Below are 18564 nucleotides of genomic sequence, written 5' to 3' on the forward strand. Positions count from 1 at the left end.
TGGTGTGAAGAAATCAACTGTGGGAGCAATTATTAGGAAATGGAAGACATACAAGACCACTGATAATATCCCTCGATCTGGGGCTCCACGCAAGATCTCACCCCGTGGGGTCAAAATGATCACAAGAACGGTGAGCAAAAATCCCAGAACCACACGGGGGGACCTAGTGAATGACCTGCAGAGAGCTGGGACCAAAGTAACAAAGGCTACCATCAGTAACACACTACGCTGCCAGGGACTCAAATCCTGCAGTGCCAGACGTATCCTCCTGCTTAAGCCAGTACATGTCCAGGCCCGTCCGAAGTTTGCTAGAGAGCATTTGGATGATCCAGAAGAGGATTGGGAGAATGTCATATGGTCAGATGAAACCAAAATAGAACTTTTTGGTAAAAACTCAACTCGTCGTGTTTGGAGGAGAAGTTGCATCCAAAGAACACCATACCTACTGTGAAGCATGGGGGTGGAAACATCATGCTTCGGGGCTGTTTTTCTGCAAATGGACCAGGACGACTGATCTGTGTAAAGGAAAGAATGAATGGGGCCATGTATCATGAGATTTTGAGTGAAAACCTCCTTCCATCAGCAAGGGCATTGAAGATGAAACGTGGCTGGGTCTTTCAGTATGACAATGATCCCAAACACACTGCCCAGGCAACGAAGGAGGGGCTTCGTAAGAAGCATTTCAAGGTCCTGGAGTGGCCTAGCCAGTCTCCAGATCTCAACCCTATAGAAAATCTTTGGAGGGAGTTGAAAGTCCATGTTGCCCAGTGACAGCCCCAAAACATCACTGCTCTAGAGGAGATCTGCATGGAGGAATGGGCCAAAATACCAGCAACAGTGTGTGAAAACCTTGTGAAGACTTACAGAAAACGTTTGACCTCTGTCATTGCCAACAAAGGATATATAACAAAGTATTGAGATAAACTTTTGTTATTGACCAAATACTTATTTTCCACCATTATTTGCAAATAAATTCATTAAAAATCCTACAATGTGATTTTCTGGATTTTTTTTTCTCATTTTGTCTCTCATAGTTGAAGTGTACCTATAATGAAAATTACAGGCCTCTCTCATCTTTTTAAGTGGGAGAACTTGCACAATTGGTGGCTGACTAAATACTTTTTTCCCCACTGCATCTTCGTGTTTTCTACTTGATGTAAATTGGTCTGAAGAGCGAATTTTATCCTCCACAAGGGCGAGATATTTAGGCTATGTTTGAGATTGCGCTGCCAGAGAAAGTGAAACTAAAAATCACCTGCGCGTGTGAAACGCGCTTTACAACTAAACTTGACGCGCCCTATGTCTAATATAACAAGCACAAACTGTGTTGAAAAGAATTTGACATGCAAGTACAAATGTAGGTTATCTGTCCTACAGCGTTTTTCTACTTTACCACAGTAAAGAATACGAATGTAATAGGTCTAATTAAAAGCGAACCAATGAAGAAACGTTTATAATCCCTTTAGAAAATGACGCGAGTGAAGATTTGGGAAAAGAAACAAGAGATTCCATGCAGGGATGAGTCATGATTTTTGGATATTCGATTAGTTTATTTAATTATAGAATATCGAATAGGTTGTGCGATTATTCTCTAAAATAAAATCTCCATGTTCTGGTGCTGATGCGGTGACGCGTTCATGTAACCAGAGACGCTGCCAATAACATACAGCTGTCACAAAGAACCGGCAAAAGTAATGATTATGAATGTGTCAAATATATCAATGAGACATTTTAATAGAATAACTAATGGAGTACTATTATTAAATTCGCTGATAATCGGGTGACCAGATCGCAAACCAGAATTTAAAGCCGACAAAGCTATGGGTTCACGCACAACTCTCTCATTCGTCGTGACATTTCGTCTCGTCTCGTTTTGGTCAACAAAAATGAAGAGACATTTTAGCATAGTTTTTATTTTGTAAACCACATTTAGTCTCGTTTTTATTCGTCAACGATATTGCATTACACATGTATTTTAGTCATCGTCACATGACCAACATTTACGTCTCATCTCGTCTCGTTTTCGTCAGGTGATAACGGTTCGTTGACGACAATATTTCGTCATAATTTTCGTTGACGAAAGCAACACTAGTCAGAAGGGACCTTCTGTCTCAGGCAGAGGGCTCAACCCTTCACCCCCACCTGGGGTTATGGAAACCAACTGTCTGGTCTCTCAACTGAGATTGTTGAGACCATACTTCACTCTAGAGCTCCCTCACCAAGGAAACTACATGCCTTGAAGTGGAGAGTTTTCACTTTATGGTGCATAAATTGCCAGATGGACCCAGTTTATAGCTGGTTTGTACTGTTTTGGAGCTCCTGCAGGATCAGTTCTCTGCAGGGTTATCGCCCTCCACTCTGAAGGATACGTGGCGTCCATAGCTGTTTACCATGCACCTTTGGGTGGGGAGTCATTAGGGAGAAATCCATTGGTGTCGCATTTCCGCCGTATTGATTAGAGGCTTTGCACCTGGTATGGTGAAAGCCTTTCTACACCCTAGACCAAGGTATGTCCCCACTAATGTGGCACAATCTATAGTTTTTCAGGCCTTTTGTCCTCCCCCCTTTCGGACGTTGGACCAGGAAAAGCAAAATTTGCTATTTATGTTCACAGAGCTGCCCTGTGGCATAAGACTGATCAATTGTTTGTTTGCTTTGGGTTGCCTAGAAAAGGGACCCCAGCATCCAAGAAAAGAATGAGCAAGTGGATAGTCAAGGCTATCCGTTCAGCAATGGCTGTCAGAGCTCATTCGAATAGGAGTATGGCGGCTTCAAAAACCGTATTGTCAGGGGTATCCCTACAATATGTGTGTGATGCCAGGTGCTAATGTCTTAGTTGTGCTAGCCATGATTCACAGTATGGCACTTGTCAGTACAACGGAGTGGGTATTATCATTCCCATACCGTTGCTGTCTATGACAGCACAAGTTCACTTGAAAGGGATTGTCTCAGGTTACAGTAATAAAGTTTGTTAACCATCGTTCCCTAAAAGGGAACGAGATGCTGCGTTGCTCTGCTATATTTCCTGCATGCCTATGATTGACTGAACCTGCCATTGTTTGGTCAGGGCGCTATTTATATAGAGCCTCCTGGTCATGATGGCTTCAAAACCCAATCAAACAGAAATGTTCCCATAGCGTTGCAATCTCCAATGCAGAATCTCGTTCCCTTTACAGTCGTAACCTGAGTTTTTTGTGAGTTATCAGTAAATTGGTGTGCTTGCTAATGTGCTCATTATAGTGTACGACCATTGAGATAATTCAGAGGAAAACACAATTAAACACACCGAATGTGAGACGGGTTCACTCCAGGACGAGCCATTATGACATCATTAACACGGCAAGAATACAAATCAACATTTTGCTAATGGTCACGGAGCCACACCGCTCAAATAAGCTTCAGATTTGCTCGCATTGTTCTAAAACGCCTCTAAGTGCTGCAGCTTAGACGTGTTAAGCGGCGCAACTTGTGATAGATGATACGCCCTCCCTGTCTGTTTAAATAGCCCCGCTGACAATGAAATGTCTGATTCATCTTCAACCTCTCCTCTCTCTCCCCAGGATCTCCTGTATACTCCAGTGCATGCGTTTTAGGGATGAAAGAGCTGCCAACCATGCATCGCGGAGATGGAGACTTGCTGGCTGTGCTGATCTGAAATTCAAAAGCTATGCTTTACAGGCTGTCAGAAAAGTGATGGAGTGAAAAGGGAGTCTATCATCAGGGGACCGATGCTGGACTCCACCAGCGCACCACACAATGCTATCAGCCTTCATTCTCATGCCAAGATCGCTCAGTTCAATTCTATAACCGAAAGCTTTATGCTGCAGTTATTGCCTTCCAATGCAAGTCAATTGGCCTCATTTAACTGTAAGATGTTTTCATTAAGAAACACCACCAGTAACAAAAGCATATGAATAATGTAATGTTCTGCTACGGTAGTTTTGATAAGACAATTAGGATATTTGATATAGACATCCAGTGTCATATTCTGAGTAGGAGTTTAGCCTAGGATCACATGAAGTCAAATTCAAGACAAAAACCAGAAAGGTCATATATGAGACAACACAAAGTCTTTAATGATTTGAAACCATGACTTTTTAACTATATATATATAAAAAAAAACATATATATATATATATATATATATATAAAGAAAAGATATTGCAAATGTTGAAAACAAGCTTCAAAAATGTCATTTTATTTAATTTTATTTATAAAATAATTATAAAATAAAAGTACATGAATGTATTTTATTTTCTAAAATAAATGTTTTTATAAAATAGATGTATTTTTTTATAAAAAATAAATGTATTTATTTTTAAAGATTAAAAAAAAATATTTTTGTTTAAAAATAACTACAATTTTATTTATTTTTTATTTATTTTTTAAAAAATAAATAAAATGAATACATTTCTAAAATACTGTTATTTTATAAAAAATATATATATATTTCATTTTATTTTATTCAGACTTATTCCTAGTTCAAACAGTACATGCCAAATCAATGTGTAAGTCTTGGGTTTTTAGGGAAGAAATAAAAGTGACTGCCAAATGCATAAATGTAAACTTAAAATGTTGAATGCAAGTCAGTGTTACCAAATTGGATTCCATCTCCTGTGACAAGCCTGAGACCATAAAAAAGACCACAGGAAGTCAAATTTAAGAAAAAAAAGAAAGGTCATATAAGACAACACATACCAGTCTGGAATGATTAGAGTAAAAAAACATAAATGTATATAATATAATACAAATATAATGCAATTCCATTATTTTAATAAATAATTGGCCAGAATTCAGATTTTGAATTGAGAGAGATGAAAGACAAGCTACAACAAATGTCCATTTAATTATTTTATTAATAAAATAACTACAAAATTAAATTAAATTAATGTATTTTATTTTGTAAAATAACCATATTTTATAAAATCAAGATAAATGTATTTTTTGAAGAAGAAAATTTATATTTAGTTTTAATTTTATTCAAACTATTCCCATAGGTGTATAAATTGTATAAAGTGACTGCCAAATGCATGAATGTACTGTAAAAATGTTGCATAAGTCTTCAAATCTGATTCCATCTTCTTAGTCCAAGACCATAAAAACATTGAGTACATCTTTTATATTGAGTAGACAGAATTATTGCAACCTGAAATTGAGGACTTTACATCCTGTATCATATATTTTAGGTCAACATTTTTTATGAAAAGCCCTACTATTCAGCCATCATAATTTCAACTGCCAATAACTTGCTTAAGGGCTAAGGATACTTTATCTAGGCAGTTTATATTCCTTCCTGTCATCCTATACACCTATTATCCTTGTCTAGATTGGAGCAGTAGTCAGAGGGAGGGCTGGCGGGGGACGAGGGTCTCCTTTAGAGTCGGTAATGACAGTCAGACTGAGATTGGACCTGATGCCAGGTCAGTCTGGCTGGCCTCTGGGCTCAGCAGGAAGCCAAAATCTTTGCTTCCACAGTCCAATCATTCCAAAAGCCCCTGCAAAGTGTGACTGCAAGACGTCTGCTTGTACGGACTCCTGGGGAGTGTTTTAAACTTATTTAGAATACTTAAAACGTACGCAGAACACTTTGTTAAGACACGCAAGCCTTCCACAGCCCTCTTGTTAATCACTCCATGGTTTTAGTCTGGCATCCATCCTCTTTCAAGCTATTTCCATCAATTAGCAACTGCTGGGGGAGTTCAGGTGGCCACAGTAATGGCAATCTTTGTAGCCAACTGTTCATTTGAAATGCTTTAGCTGTGCATTGGTTTTTTGAGTAGTTCTCTCAGTTCACTGTCATTGTCATCATGACTTGAATCATTAGTCAGAGGAGATTTTGTATGAACTGAACAGCCAATGGCATCAAAACTGCAGTTTTGTGATATAAACACTCATATAAGAAAAGGTTCTATATAGAACCTAAAAAGGTTATGTCAGGCCCTTCATATACTGTATTACAGTCGTGGTCAGAATATGAATTAATATGAACAAAGAAGGCTGTGAGAATAAATCTGCATTGTTTATCCTTTTGATCTTTCATTAAAAAAAATCACAAAAATCTAACTTTTTATTGAAGTAGGCTAAATCTAATGAGTGTGGAGGAAAAATCACATTATGAAATAAATCATTTTTCTCTAATACACGTTGGCCACAATTATTGGTACCTCTAGAAATTCTTAATTCTTAAGTAAAAATATATATCTGAAGTAGCCTATATTCCCCTTCATATTTACAATTTTTAGCACACCAGAGTGAGTAGGAACATGAAATTATCCAGCCACGACTTGTTTCTCAGGAGTGTAAATATGAAGAAACAAAAGGCCAAATTCCCTTAAGCATCCATCACAATGAGTCAAACCAAAGAATATAGTTCTGATGTGCAGCAAAAGATTGTTGAGCTTCACAAAACAGAAAGTGGCATGAAAAGCATTGAAAATCCCTATTTCCACCACCATGGCAATAAAAAAGTTCCGAACAACAGGAAAGGTTATGAATCTGCCTGGAAGAGGACGTGTGTATTTAATGTTGTGGGCCTATTTTTATTCTGGAGGCCCTGGACATCTTGTTCAGATAAATGGCATCATGGATTCTATCAAATATCAACATAAAAAATAAAAACCTGACGGCCTCTGCTAGAAATCTTATTATGGGCCGTGGTTGGATCTTCCATCAGGTCAATGATCCAAAACAAACATCAAGATCAACACAAAAATGGGTCACTGAGCACAAAATTAAGGTTCTGCCGTCCCAGTCCCCTGACCTGAATCCTATAGAAAATTGAAGAGGAGAGTATCAACATGGACCTGGGAATTTGAAGGATCTGGAGGGATTTTTTAAGGAGGAATGGTGTCTAATCTCTTGTTCTCCAAACTCATAAGGCATTGAAGAATTGTTAGGAGGTTGCAAAAAGTATGCAAAAAGGGTGCAGAGTGTATCAGTAGTACTACAACATTACATCCAAAGCACCAAATGAGACCAAAATGGAGCCTCAATAAAAAAATAATACATTTTTATGAGCTTTAATAGCTTAAAATAGCTTGCATTCGCAAACTGTTTGACTTCTATAATATTACATATTTGAGTTAAACAGGATATTTAAAAGAAAAAAAATGTAAGGATTAATTTTATCATCCTAAAGGAAGAGTGGGTTTATACTACGTTACTGTTAACTGCATGAAATTGTGCTATTAGCAAGATTTTTAAAAAGTGGCATCAGCTAAAAAGGAAAGTGTTTATTTAATTCATTTTAACTGGCATGGAATTGTGCGACTATTAGCAACATAAAAAAAAAAGTGGCATCATCTAAAAAGGAAAGTTGTTTCAGTGATGAAGCAAGTTATTTGTAATGAATGCACTGTTAAATAATTCACAATAACACCAGAAATGTGTATAAGGCAAGTAAATATGATCAGTTTGTATTTCGTGTTGACTTGTTAATTTTATTTGTTCTTTATAACAGTCACTGTAAATTATATTTTTAAAGCCATAGGATAATCAATTCTAAATTGAGCATAAACAAAATTGGCCTACAGAAAAAAATAAATGGAGAAATGTTGGAAAATATGAGCTACGGTCTGAGGTTGGTGCATTATAATATCAAACACCCAACAGTGCACTAAGTCTCTGTATGTAGGAAATGAAAAGGGTTTGGGCAGATGCCTCCTGTGGTTCTCTCTATCACTATGCTGGAGGTCACTGCTCTATTCCTTGGCACTTTGTGAGAAGCAAACCCATGCATTCTCCAATTATTTCCTTAAAAGCCCAGTTACTGTGGCAACCAGGCCAACATGTTTTGTTTGCCATGGCGGCAGGCCAACTCAAACCTTTAAGCCGTTCAAAGCTAGCTCACACATAATGGGTGACTGCTCTTGGGTTGAACCTGACACCTATACTGATATCGCACACAGAAAGAACTCTGAACTTAATGATAGCATTGGTTCACTTAGAAGTCCATTGATTGCTTAAAACTAAAGACATCTGTAAGGGTTGTCGATTAAAATGCAATCCCAACTTGCCTTATGCTGTATTTAAAGATCTGTAGTTAGAAAGTTCTTGAATATTGAAAAATAATTGAGCTAAAAGACACTGGTCATGAACATGTCTGAACTATTTCACAGTGTTCCTTATACTGAGACCCTTATGCAACATGGATCAATTTTATGAGGCAGAATTTTCTCACTTTTTCTTTCCAAAGCGTATAGAAGACAAAAGATGTCAGACTGAGATCTAGGGTATCACATCTATCTATCTATCTATCTATCTATCTATCTATCTATCCCCTTAATGACACCAGTGGTTCCACAATGCAGGTCTGCTCAAGGATTGTCAGATTGGGAATATAGGCAGATATGTCTTTTTTTTTTAGGTTTCTTTACAATGCATATCACAATCCAGTCTATATGCTATCCACAAGATCATTTATAATAACAATTGATAGTAAATCAATTTGTAAAACCGAATAATTTTGATATCAGCATGCATCATTTGTCTCCAAAGTAGGTTATGACTGTTATTCAGTTGCAAAGAAAGTCAGTAAATGACATTGATATTAATATGGCATTTCCTTAAGTAAATAAATGGAGTAGCAATTCAAACAGATGGTCCTTGGTTTGGCCTTAAGCTATTTAAGTGCACACGTACATTAAAGGATTTTTTTTTTTTTTTTTTTCAATGCTGATGCCAGATGAATACAGAGTATCACTGATGCACGTACATGGCATACACATACGCATGCACTATGTGTCATACACATAAGAAATACATTTATGTGTATGATAATAATTACAAGTGCAATAAGGAAATACATTAAATTCTTTAAAAAGTAATATTCTTCAAAATTACTCTTGTCTCTTTTCCATCTCATTGTGTTTGCACTGTACTGACTTATTGATATAAGCAATTATGTGTTATAGGGTTGTCACGATAGCATAAACATATCAACCAATACCAAGTAATATCACAATACCATGTATTGTGTAGTTAATTCATGATTCAAATCTACAAAATGGACCAAATTCTCATAAATACATAGATGTAAATGAAAACTAATAGGTTCGATTTCCATGTGAATTCTTTCTTAATGAGAATTAACTGGCTTTGTTACTTATCAAATGAAATTAGTGTAAACAAAATCTATCTTAGCACTGTAATTACAATTGAGATTATTAATTAACAATAATTTTATGAGATTAATATTTTGAAATAGAATCTAGAAATATGAAATGTTTAAAAACATCAAATAGTGGGCCTTCTTTTAAATGGGAAACTAAAACCGCCAGTATAGGTGGCAGCAAGTCTTAATGACTGAGTCACTGAATCATTCATTCAAACAATTCGTTCAAAACGGCTGACATTCATTCAGGAACTAAGCAAGTGACTGTCTTTATGAACAACTCATTGAATCATTGACACGCCTGAATCATTCAAAAACACGAATTCATTCAGAAACTAAACACCCGCTGTGTGTTTCTTAGAGAAGTACAACCGTTCTGCTTTGTTTAGAATAACTATTTTCATAGGAAAAAAAAATATTGTCTAAACTGTCATTTAATAACTTTTTGTTTATTGAACTGTTGTATAAAATCAGTCACATCTGCAATTGTGCTGATAATCGGAAAAACAGCACTCTTGCTCGTGGCATATTGCTAAACTATGTTTAGACTATCATGTTATAGCCTAAATGAGCTATAAAGCAAGTCATATTTTAATTACGTTTGAAATGATTGATAAGAAATGAGTGCGAATGCTGTTGATGAATTGAATTCCATTCATCATGATTCTAGAAACAAACCACCTGTTACAGAAGTGGTCAAAAGAGCACGAATTGAGAGAATAAATTCTTATATAAAGATCTTATGATGTTGAATAGAGATGTTTGAGCTTCTAATTTAAAAAATCTTTTCATACCCTTTCATCTGATAAACCACAGGGCAATCAATGACGTATAACGTTTCATTGCAAAATGAGCTGCAATCAGACGCACTTTTGAAGGATTACACTCAATAAGGTGCAAATTCTACACAGCATTTACTGCACAGGGGACAGCAGAAAGGCAATGGCACTCAAAAAGACTCTATTGTAATGTTTTTGCAGCCATTAAGTGTTCAAATGAACGTTTCGAATAGTTGTACTGCCGCAAATACAACATTACTTACGTACTACTGTTTATCGCCAGTATTTTGAAGCTTTGGTATCGCGATACTACCGTGGTACAGGTATACCGTGCAAGTGCAACCCTGATATGTTATATGGCACTCTAAAAATATTACATTTAAGAGAAAAAGAACACCTGTTAAAACATTAACAATTTCTCATTTTGCATATTCAACAAGGCAGTGTGTATACTTTTATGGTAAGATATTGCCTAAATTATATTTTTTAAGTAAATCTTAGAAACTCCTTTAGAATTTGTGGAGAAAGAGGCATTACCATCCCATACGTTTATGTTTTTATGTTGTATTTTATGTTATTTAGTTCAAGTTTACTGCATTATTGTCTGATGGTTCAGTTTGTGTAACTGAAAAATATTTTTTTTTTAAACAAAATGCTTTTGAAAAGTAAAAATTCTGAATTGTATATTTAACAAGGCAGTACGTATACTTTTACGGTAAGATATTGCTGAAATTATATTTTTGTAAGTAAATCTTAGAAACCACCTTATCATCCTTCATTCCCATCCCACAATTCCCTAAACACAAATGTACGTTTAAGTTTTTTGTTGCATTTTATGTTAAGTTTACTGTATTATTTTAGTGTCTGATGATGTTTGATGTTTGTAAGTAACTGTGGTCTCACTGGTCTGTCTTCTTTATATTATTATAGTTGCTGTAGAGGCCAATTTTCATTGACGTTTCATCATGGCCTTCCATTGTTCCACCTGTACAAATATCAGTAGTAGGCTACATTTCACAGTAAAATTTTTTAATACTCAAATAGGTTGGTATTAATATTGTATGATTTAATGACGTATATGGGCTACAGTTATGAAAAATAAATAAATAACGCGTAATAGGCAACCCAAAAGTCATCAAAATGTTTACATCATCACTATCTATATATTTACGGTAAAGTTCTGGCAACCACAACTGCATGTTTTTCTTATGAGCCTAATCATTTATCGTAAAATTAGCACTTTTTTTCAGCATTCAGTTAATTCTGCCAAGTTGACCGTTAGAGTACGGCTTACCTTCGCCGAAGAAATGCGCTTGAATCCAGAAGAGCAGAAAAAAGCCCAGCGCCGCTCCCGCGAGCGCCCACGCCACACGAAGATGCTGCATCTTTCTGAAGATATGACGCGTTCACAACAGCACATCCATCCCAACTCAACACGCATTAAACATTCCCTTATTCTCAGGAAGAACAGGCTGATCGGTAAGGACACTTTCCATGCGGAAAAGCCTATGCTGGTACGTGTGGAACTGCTCGCGCGACAGGTTTCTATTCGGAGAGATTAAAGTTCAATACGAGTTTCAACGCGGCATCTGTCACTTCGTGTCCCATTAACCGCAGCATAGTCTCTCTCTCAATTCTCGTCCCGAAATATTTAACAGGCAATTCGCCGCATGTCTTCACACATCCACGCACGAGCCTCGAACTAAATATAAACAACTTTCGCCCACGGAATTCCGTTAAAGTCCAGGAAAAGACCTCAATATGTCCAGCATCACGCGAGAGGTCTCTAGACTACTGCATTGTTCTGTTGACTTCCCAGCAGAAATTGTGCGGACGCGCGTGCATCCCAAGAAAGCGCGCGGTGATCCCCGTCTGAGCGTCTCCTATTTAACTGAGGCTGCGGGTCTGCACGCGAGTTTCATCTTGGTTGAAAATCGACGTCATCAATGTTAAATCTGTCAATCTCCGGGCGATTCCACTTATGAGATCGAGAAAGACATACCTGGCTACAGGCCACCAGTTATATTCTAAACTGCATAAGTAGGCTACAGTTTGTACTTTTTGCTATATTCTTTCTCATTTTTTATTTTCACCTGACATGAATACATAAGTTAAAGCGTGTTTAATCTTCAATCAAAAAGTCACTTTTATTATGCTGTTTAAAAAGGAGAGTTTCCATTAATATTAATACACTATGAAATAGTTTATTTTAATAGTTTTAATAGTTTATTTGATTTACTTTCTATTGTGGTTGCCATAACTTTACTGTATAAATAAAGTGATGATATTACAAGCATTTTGGTGACTGCATATTTTATTTTCTAACTTCACAGTTTCTGTAAGATAATCACACAAACATTAACACACCAGGACCATATATATATGTGTGTGTGTGTGTGTGTGGCCTACATATATGTGTGTGTGTGTATATATATCCATAAATTGTATAGCTAATATTTTTTTCTAATACATTTTTACAGTAAAAAATTGTATTAAAATGTTTTAATTTACATGACTTGCATGTAGGCTACTTCATAATTTACATATACAGGTCAAAATTAGTTTCTTTCATTTCCCATCTGATATCCATCTTAGGAAATGTTAAATATCATGCTGATGTTCAGATTTATATGTAAATATCAAGCTGTCATTTAGGAGATGCTTTTACCCGAAGCCATTTACAGTACAGGCTATTTATAACAGTGACAGTAATCCCCCTGGATCAACATGAGGTTCGGTACACACACAATCTAAATTAACGTTCAAATTGAATGCATGCATATGCATTTCAGGAGGGAGACTTGCTTTCTCATGGTTTATTAGTTTCAGTTATTTCCTTAATCTTCCCTAAAAATGCTTCTTCATCCAGTGATGAATAGCTCTTTTCTTTGTCTCTAGATGATATAATTAATAATGATCTATTTTAATGCATATATTCAGATTTAAATTCTCTGCTGTAAATGTCACTTTTCATATTACCCCCAAGTACAGCTGTCCACACATGACATCCCATCATATTCTCATATTGTTTTCACGTACTCCGGCTTCAGAGGAAGAATGGCAATCAATCAGCAGGGACCCAATTAAATATGTTCAGAATACCGCAGCACTGCAAAGTCAAGCTGCTACTGAAATATCCTGCCCTATAATAACATGTTCCTCCTGTGTTGCCAATATATCTCCTACAGATCTAGCATTTTCTCCCGCTCTATCTCTCAATTTCCATCTCGTCTAAGGGGAATATCTATATTTGACGCTGCAGTGTTTGTTAGCGGTGCTGTATGAAAAAAATGTGGTGGGACAATAGACCTGGTTCCAATTTATTAAGCCAGCTTTCATTTATTTACTTTTTACATTTGTTTTCCATAGTAATTGCAACGTCTCAGAGGAGACACCGGAAAGCAATATTGGTGTGATATATAAACAATATCAGCCAGACTCAGTACCCTATTTTGTTTGCTATTTTTGGTGGATAAAAAAATCACACCAAGCTAATTCCAGCTATAAAATCTGCGAATGACGACTACCCAAGTATGAATATTTTATTCTGAACTGTTTTCATCAAGTATTTAGCAGCTATTATGGTGAAAATAAACAGTGTGAATTGTTGAAATTCCATTAAAAAAACAAAACAATTTCAATTCATGGACTTAATCTCTCAGATCAATGCAGGGACAAGCCACTGTTTGCCCTTTTTATCTAAATCCTTTTCTTGGATTTGGCATCAATTTGTTCAGAGAACTTAAACAGATAGCTATAAGAACATCAGCACCAAACTTTAGATTTGAAATGATAAAGATTACTTGGGCTACTAAACATTTATCTCATGCTAATGAGAGCATTAGAAGCATCCCTGCATATGAAAACTCTGTCAAGCTCCATAATGACAAAAAGCAGTATAATAAAAGTGTCATGTGATAGATTTATGTGAAGAGACAGAAATTTAAGTCCGTATTCAATGACATTCTTCCCCTGCAGTGAGCTGTTAACCGGATCAGTGAATCAGTTGAACTTGAGATCCAAACTGTATAAAAATAGTCTGAATGAAATTCAGGGTATTTTAAGAACAGCACGTGCTAATGTGCATTGGAGGCGGGGTAAAAATAAAGAGGGGAAACATAAAAACATATTAATGCATCTTGACTTACACAATCTTCTTGTCTGAGAGCCAAGGGCGCTCTCACCTGCACCGTAATGTTATGCAGCATTCCTGTCAGCGTTATCACTGCAACACTCTGGGGGAGCAAAGCGCAGACCACCGCTTGACTGCAGAATGTCCCTAAAGTGCACTTTCCACTTCACAATACGCCTGACATGGTGTGTCTTGTTATAATCAATATCTTTGTCATTGTCAGGATTAGTCACAGGGCCACCGTCTTCACTGACCCTGGGAACCTGCTACCTGAATGAAAGTCTAGAGGACACACATCAAGTGAGCAAAGCAATGATTCTGTAAAAGTGATAGAGTGATCTGCAAAATACTTCTCATTTAAAGAGATAGTTGAGCCAAAAATCCGGTCATCATTTACCCTTATGTCGTTCCAAACCTGTATAGCTTTCTTTATTCTGTGTAAGAAAAAAGGAAGATATCTTGAAAAAAAATTTTTTTTTTTGTCCACACAATGAAAGTCAATGGGGACCAGTGGAGTTGTTTTGGACCCCATTGAGTTTCATTGTATGGACAAAAGCAGTTTCCATTCTTCCAAATTACTTTAAAGGTCCCGTATTATGCCCCTTTTCACAAGCTGTAAAATAAGTCTCTGATGTCCCCAGAGTGTGTATGTGAAGTTTCAGCTCAAAATACCCAACAGATCATTTTTTACAGCATGTTTAAATTGTCATTTTTTGGGGCTCAGAAAAACGTGCTGTTTTAGTGTGTGCCCTTTAAATGCAAATAAGCTGCTGCTGGACGACCCAGGGGGCGGAGCTTCATGAGCTCACGCTCAGTCTCTCAGGACAATTTCATCTCACAGAATGATGATAATATCAGAAACTCTCAGTCACGGTGTTCATTTCGAGTCGGACAATAATGCCTACAGAGTCAGAGTGCTGTATAGAGATGGAACAGGTATAGTTTAGTAGTTTAATTACGGTTATTATAACGTATTTGTCATCTGCTTGTATGTATCCATTATTTATTAATAGCCTACAAGTCTGCTGTTTCGGACCAGGTCCAAATGATGATCAAACATACTGATGAGTTTAATAAAGTTTATTGTACATCACACAAAAGATGAAGCGTCAGTTTTACTTCAGAAAATCACCGTAAGAGCTGAGTAAACACAGTAAGTTATAAGAAGTGCGCAAGTACATACACGAATTTCGGTAGAGTTGAGGGAGCATTCCTGTGGGCGGAGGTTAGTCAAAAAACTGTTCTACTGACGTCATTAAAGAAGGAAGTAGAGGGATGTAGTCCAAACGGGCCGTTCGATGTAGGCAACTTCTGTTAAATAAAATATCTCGCTTGGCATTGAACTTTGAGCTTTATAATATTACAGATATTATTTATACTCTAACAACAACATTACACACTAAATAAAGTTTGAAACATGGGATCACGAAGAACGGGACCTTTAAGTTATGTAGTACAATGATGCTCGGTCTCTAATGTGACATTTTTGCATGTCATGAACAAACTCTTCAATTTTTAACAAAAGTGCATTTTGGAAAAAGCCATCCAGATCTCATAAGAAAACATAGAATTCAGCGAATTTGTATGATTTCATTAATAAAGATTTTATGAAAAAGCGTGAAGGTTTAAAATCGAACCCTCAGTGGGGCGTAAGCAGATCGTACGAAAACCTGTAATTGAGATTGTTCAAATTCATCGAAACTACATGCCAATTCAAGAACATGTAAAATAGTTACAAAATGCCATGAGAGTGAATTGGGTAAAGCATTTTAAAAAGATACTTTTGAATGCGCTGAAGAGCTTCCAAACTGGATTTGTGAACTGAATCAGCTGATTATATGAAAGAATATGAATTAAAAGAACAATTGGTTAATGAAACATGAATGAGATTCATGTCTAATCATTGGAAAAAAAACATTATATCAATAATGGTTGCAAAATTATCAAAAAGAATGTTCCCTAAATGTTAAGAAAAAATGGATATTTTTACCATTCAGAAATAAGAAGTTTTCATAACTTAATTGGAACGTTAGCTAGCCGTTCTTAGAACATACTGTATTATTGTTAGCTGGGATAGAACTTGAATATATGATAGTTTAATGATGCTTTTGTCATTTTGAAGCTTGACAGCTCCAGTCATCATCATTCACTTTCTCTATATTAAAGTGGCCAGAATATTCTTCAATCATATGGATGCAGAACAACATGAAAGTGTGTAAATAATGACAGAATTTAATTTCTGTATGAACTAGACCTTTAAGAGCATCCTATCAGAATGACAATGAATAGCAGGTGAAATGACTCATATCTCTCAAAATCAAACTAATTTCAATACTGATGTGCAGATGTAAGACTTTCTGCTCTGACAGGTGTTCGAACCACAGGATCACGGCTTCTACGGTGTGAAACCTTCATTTCAATTCAGCATAATTAGTCAAGACAGATTTTAACCAAATAAAATACAAGAAACCTGAAGAGGAGAAGAAAATGGTACACTTAAGGAAATTCCACCACCAACCAAAGTCTAAACTGCACAGCGCATCCTTATTACAGTTTGGGTTGTGCAATCCAATTTGGATGAATCCCATTAAATGTGACATCCGCCTTCACAATATACATTCCAGTAAATCTGCTGCATTTTAGCAATGTTTATCCCCCAGTTTCAAGATACGTTGATCCATATGGCATTTAAATCTCTGACTCTTGTTTAGCTAATGTGGAACCATATATATTTAAAACTACATTGTGAAACTGTAACTGTATCTTTTGATATGAGCGATGAGTGATGCGTTTCTGCTGTCAGAGGTAATCAGATTGGATTAAGCCTCAGAGTTTTACTCCCAGACAGTCTGAAAAAGAAAAGCTGATAGTAGAGATCCCAATCAAAGAGAGGTGGGAAACTGTGACAAGTCCAGATACGCTGAGTGATAAGAAGGAAGGGCTCTTCTTCTCTCGCCTGCCCGCAAAGACTTTTGTAATCAATCTACACAGACTAATTTGGGCCGGTCTTCACATTGTGTTTCAAAAAGAGGAAAAGTGAGAAATGGTCTGACAGGCCAGTGTAAAGCTGTAGAGTCCTGCAGTGCACTACATTTCATTCCTCTATCATATACATGTATGGCTTAAAATATTAAACTCAATTTGTACGGTTGAAACATATTACATTGAAATTTTATTGCGATAATATTTAACTATTCATGGTGTGATGGTGTTAAATTAAGTTCACCATTAAAATTGTCAATCCTTTTTTAAAAATATTCCTGTATTTATTATAAATGATTATTCCGTGCACATTTCAAATTCATGTGCCCTCATAATCTTTAATCAAAACAACTTCCCTCCCTCTTGCAACGACATCTCTTCTCTCCTCTGATGGCGTGTTTATTGGCATGAGGGCGGGACAACCTGTCACTCACTTGAGATCGACCAATAGCAAACCACAACCATCCAATCAATTCCCAATGGACAAAATCAAGTCCCACCCCACATTTTTCTTCTTCCTCGTATACATCGCAATGCAAAGAAATCGTAACTTCTGTTTGATGCCGACTTTAAGACTTGTGATTTAAGGATTAATTGAACATTTTAAATGTGTTCAATACTGTTTGAATAATTGTTGCCATTAGAGCCATGTTTCAGAGCGTTTTGCACTAATTTCTGAAACAATTATCACAATTAACTTCAAGTTGACACCCTCATGCAAACTATCAATCCTACTCTATTTTCCTATTTCTAAAAGTCTGCTCAAAAGGTAACCTCCTACATGACAGAAATTACTCCATAAAGTCAATATTTACTGAGTGAAACAGCAGTGGCTTGGTCTGTTTAAAAGATGGGGGGGGGGTCAAAAAGTGCATGAGGATGGAAAAGCAGATCTTTCTCTAGTTCTGAAGGGTTTTCCATGCAGGGCAGGCCAGTATTATTAAGGACAGTATTGATTTGACTGAACTAACATTTTGTGCATTGACAGTGATGCACCCTTGTTGCTAGTGTTTATGAAATGGATAGCATGTGTGAAATTAATTATTGACAGATTCAAATGTGCAGTCCACAGCGGCGTAAATGTTGATAGTAAGCAGTTTTTGACAAACGTTTTGGATAAATCATTCAGACAAGGTGTAGTGTGGGCAAGCAACCGAGCTTAAAAAGGCTTTCATGTGAATGATGCAGGGGTAGATGATCAAGTTGTAATGCTAAATTCACTTAACTTCTGTGACCACATTTCTAAAGTGCTACATCATTCGGCACAGTGAAACACTGCAGATTTCATAACATTATCACTATGCAGGGATTTAAAGGAAACCCTTCAGTCAGATGATTCTATGAGCAATGACTGAAAGAGACTGAAAAAGAGATTGCTTATTAAAATCTAATATCTTGTAAAGGATCAGTAAAATGAAATACAGATTTGACAAAAATATTGTTTAGGCCAGAGATGTAATCACGAGAAGGCATTCCACTGAGGGTAACTCTATTTTCTCAAACTGTTGGCGGCATTACCACCGCATTGAAAGAGAGGAGGAAAAAAGTTAATGTGCTTG

At 36.5% G+C, this 18564-nt stretch overlaps 1 protein-coding gene across 2 annotated transcripts in view; it reads right to left on the reverse strand.

The window, feature by feature from the left end:
• Positions 1-18564, reverse strand: part of tafa5b (TAFA chemokine like family member 5b) — a 49278-nt gene that overhangs the window by 21117 nt on the left and 9597 nt on the right. The window contains exon 1 of one of the 2 annotated variants that reach the window (XM_084095703.1): positions 11186-11784. The exons of the other annotated variant lie outside the window; for it this stretch is intronic. Coding sequence (XP_083951829.1) covers positions 11186-11276 — 91 coding nt within the window. The 5' untranslated portion in view covers positions 11277-11784. Of the gene's footprint in view, positions 1-11185; positions 11785-18564 lie in introns of those variants that run through there. 2 annotated transcript variants of the gene reach the window in all.

Source organism: Abramis brama (genome assembly GCF_963993115.1).
Source record: "Abramis brama genome assembly, chromosome: 20".
NCBI classification, from domain to species: domain Eukaryota; kingdom Metazoa; phylum Chordata; class Actinopteri; order Cypriniformes; family Leuciscidae; genus Abramis; species Abramis brama.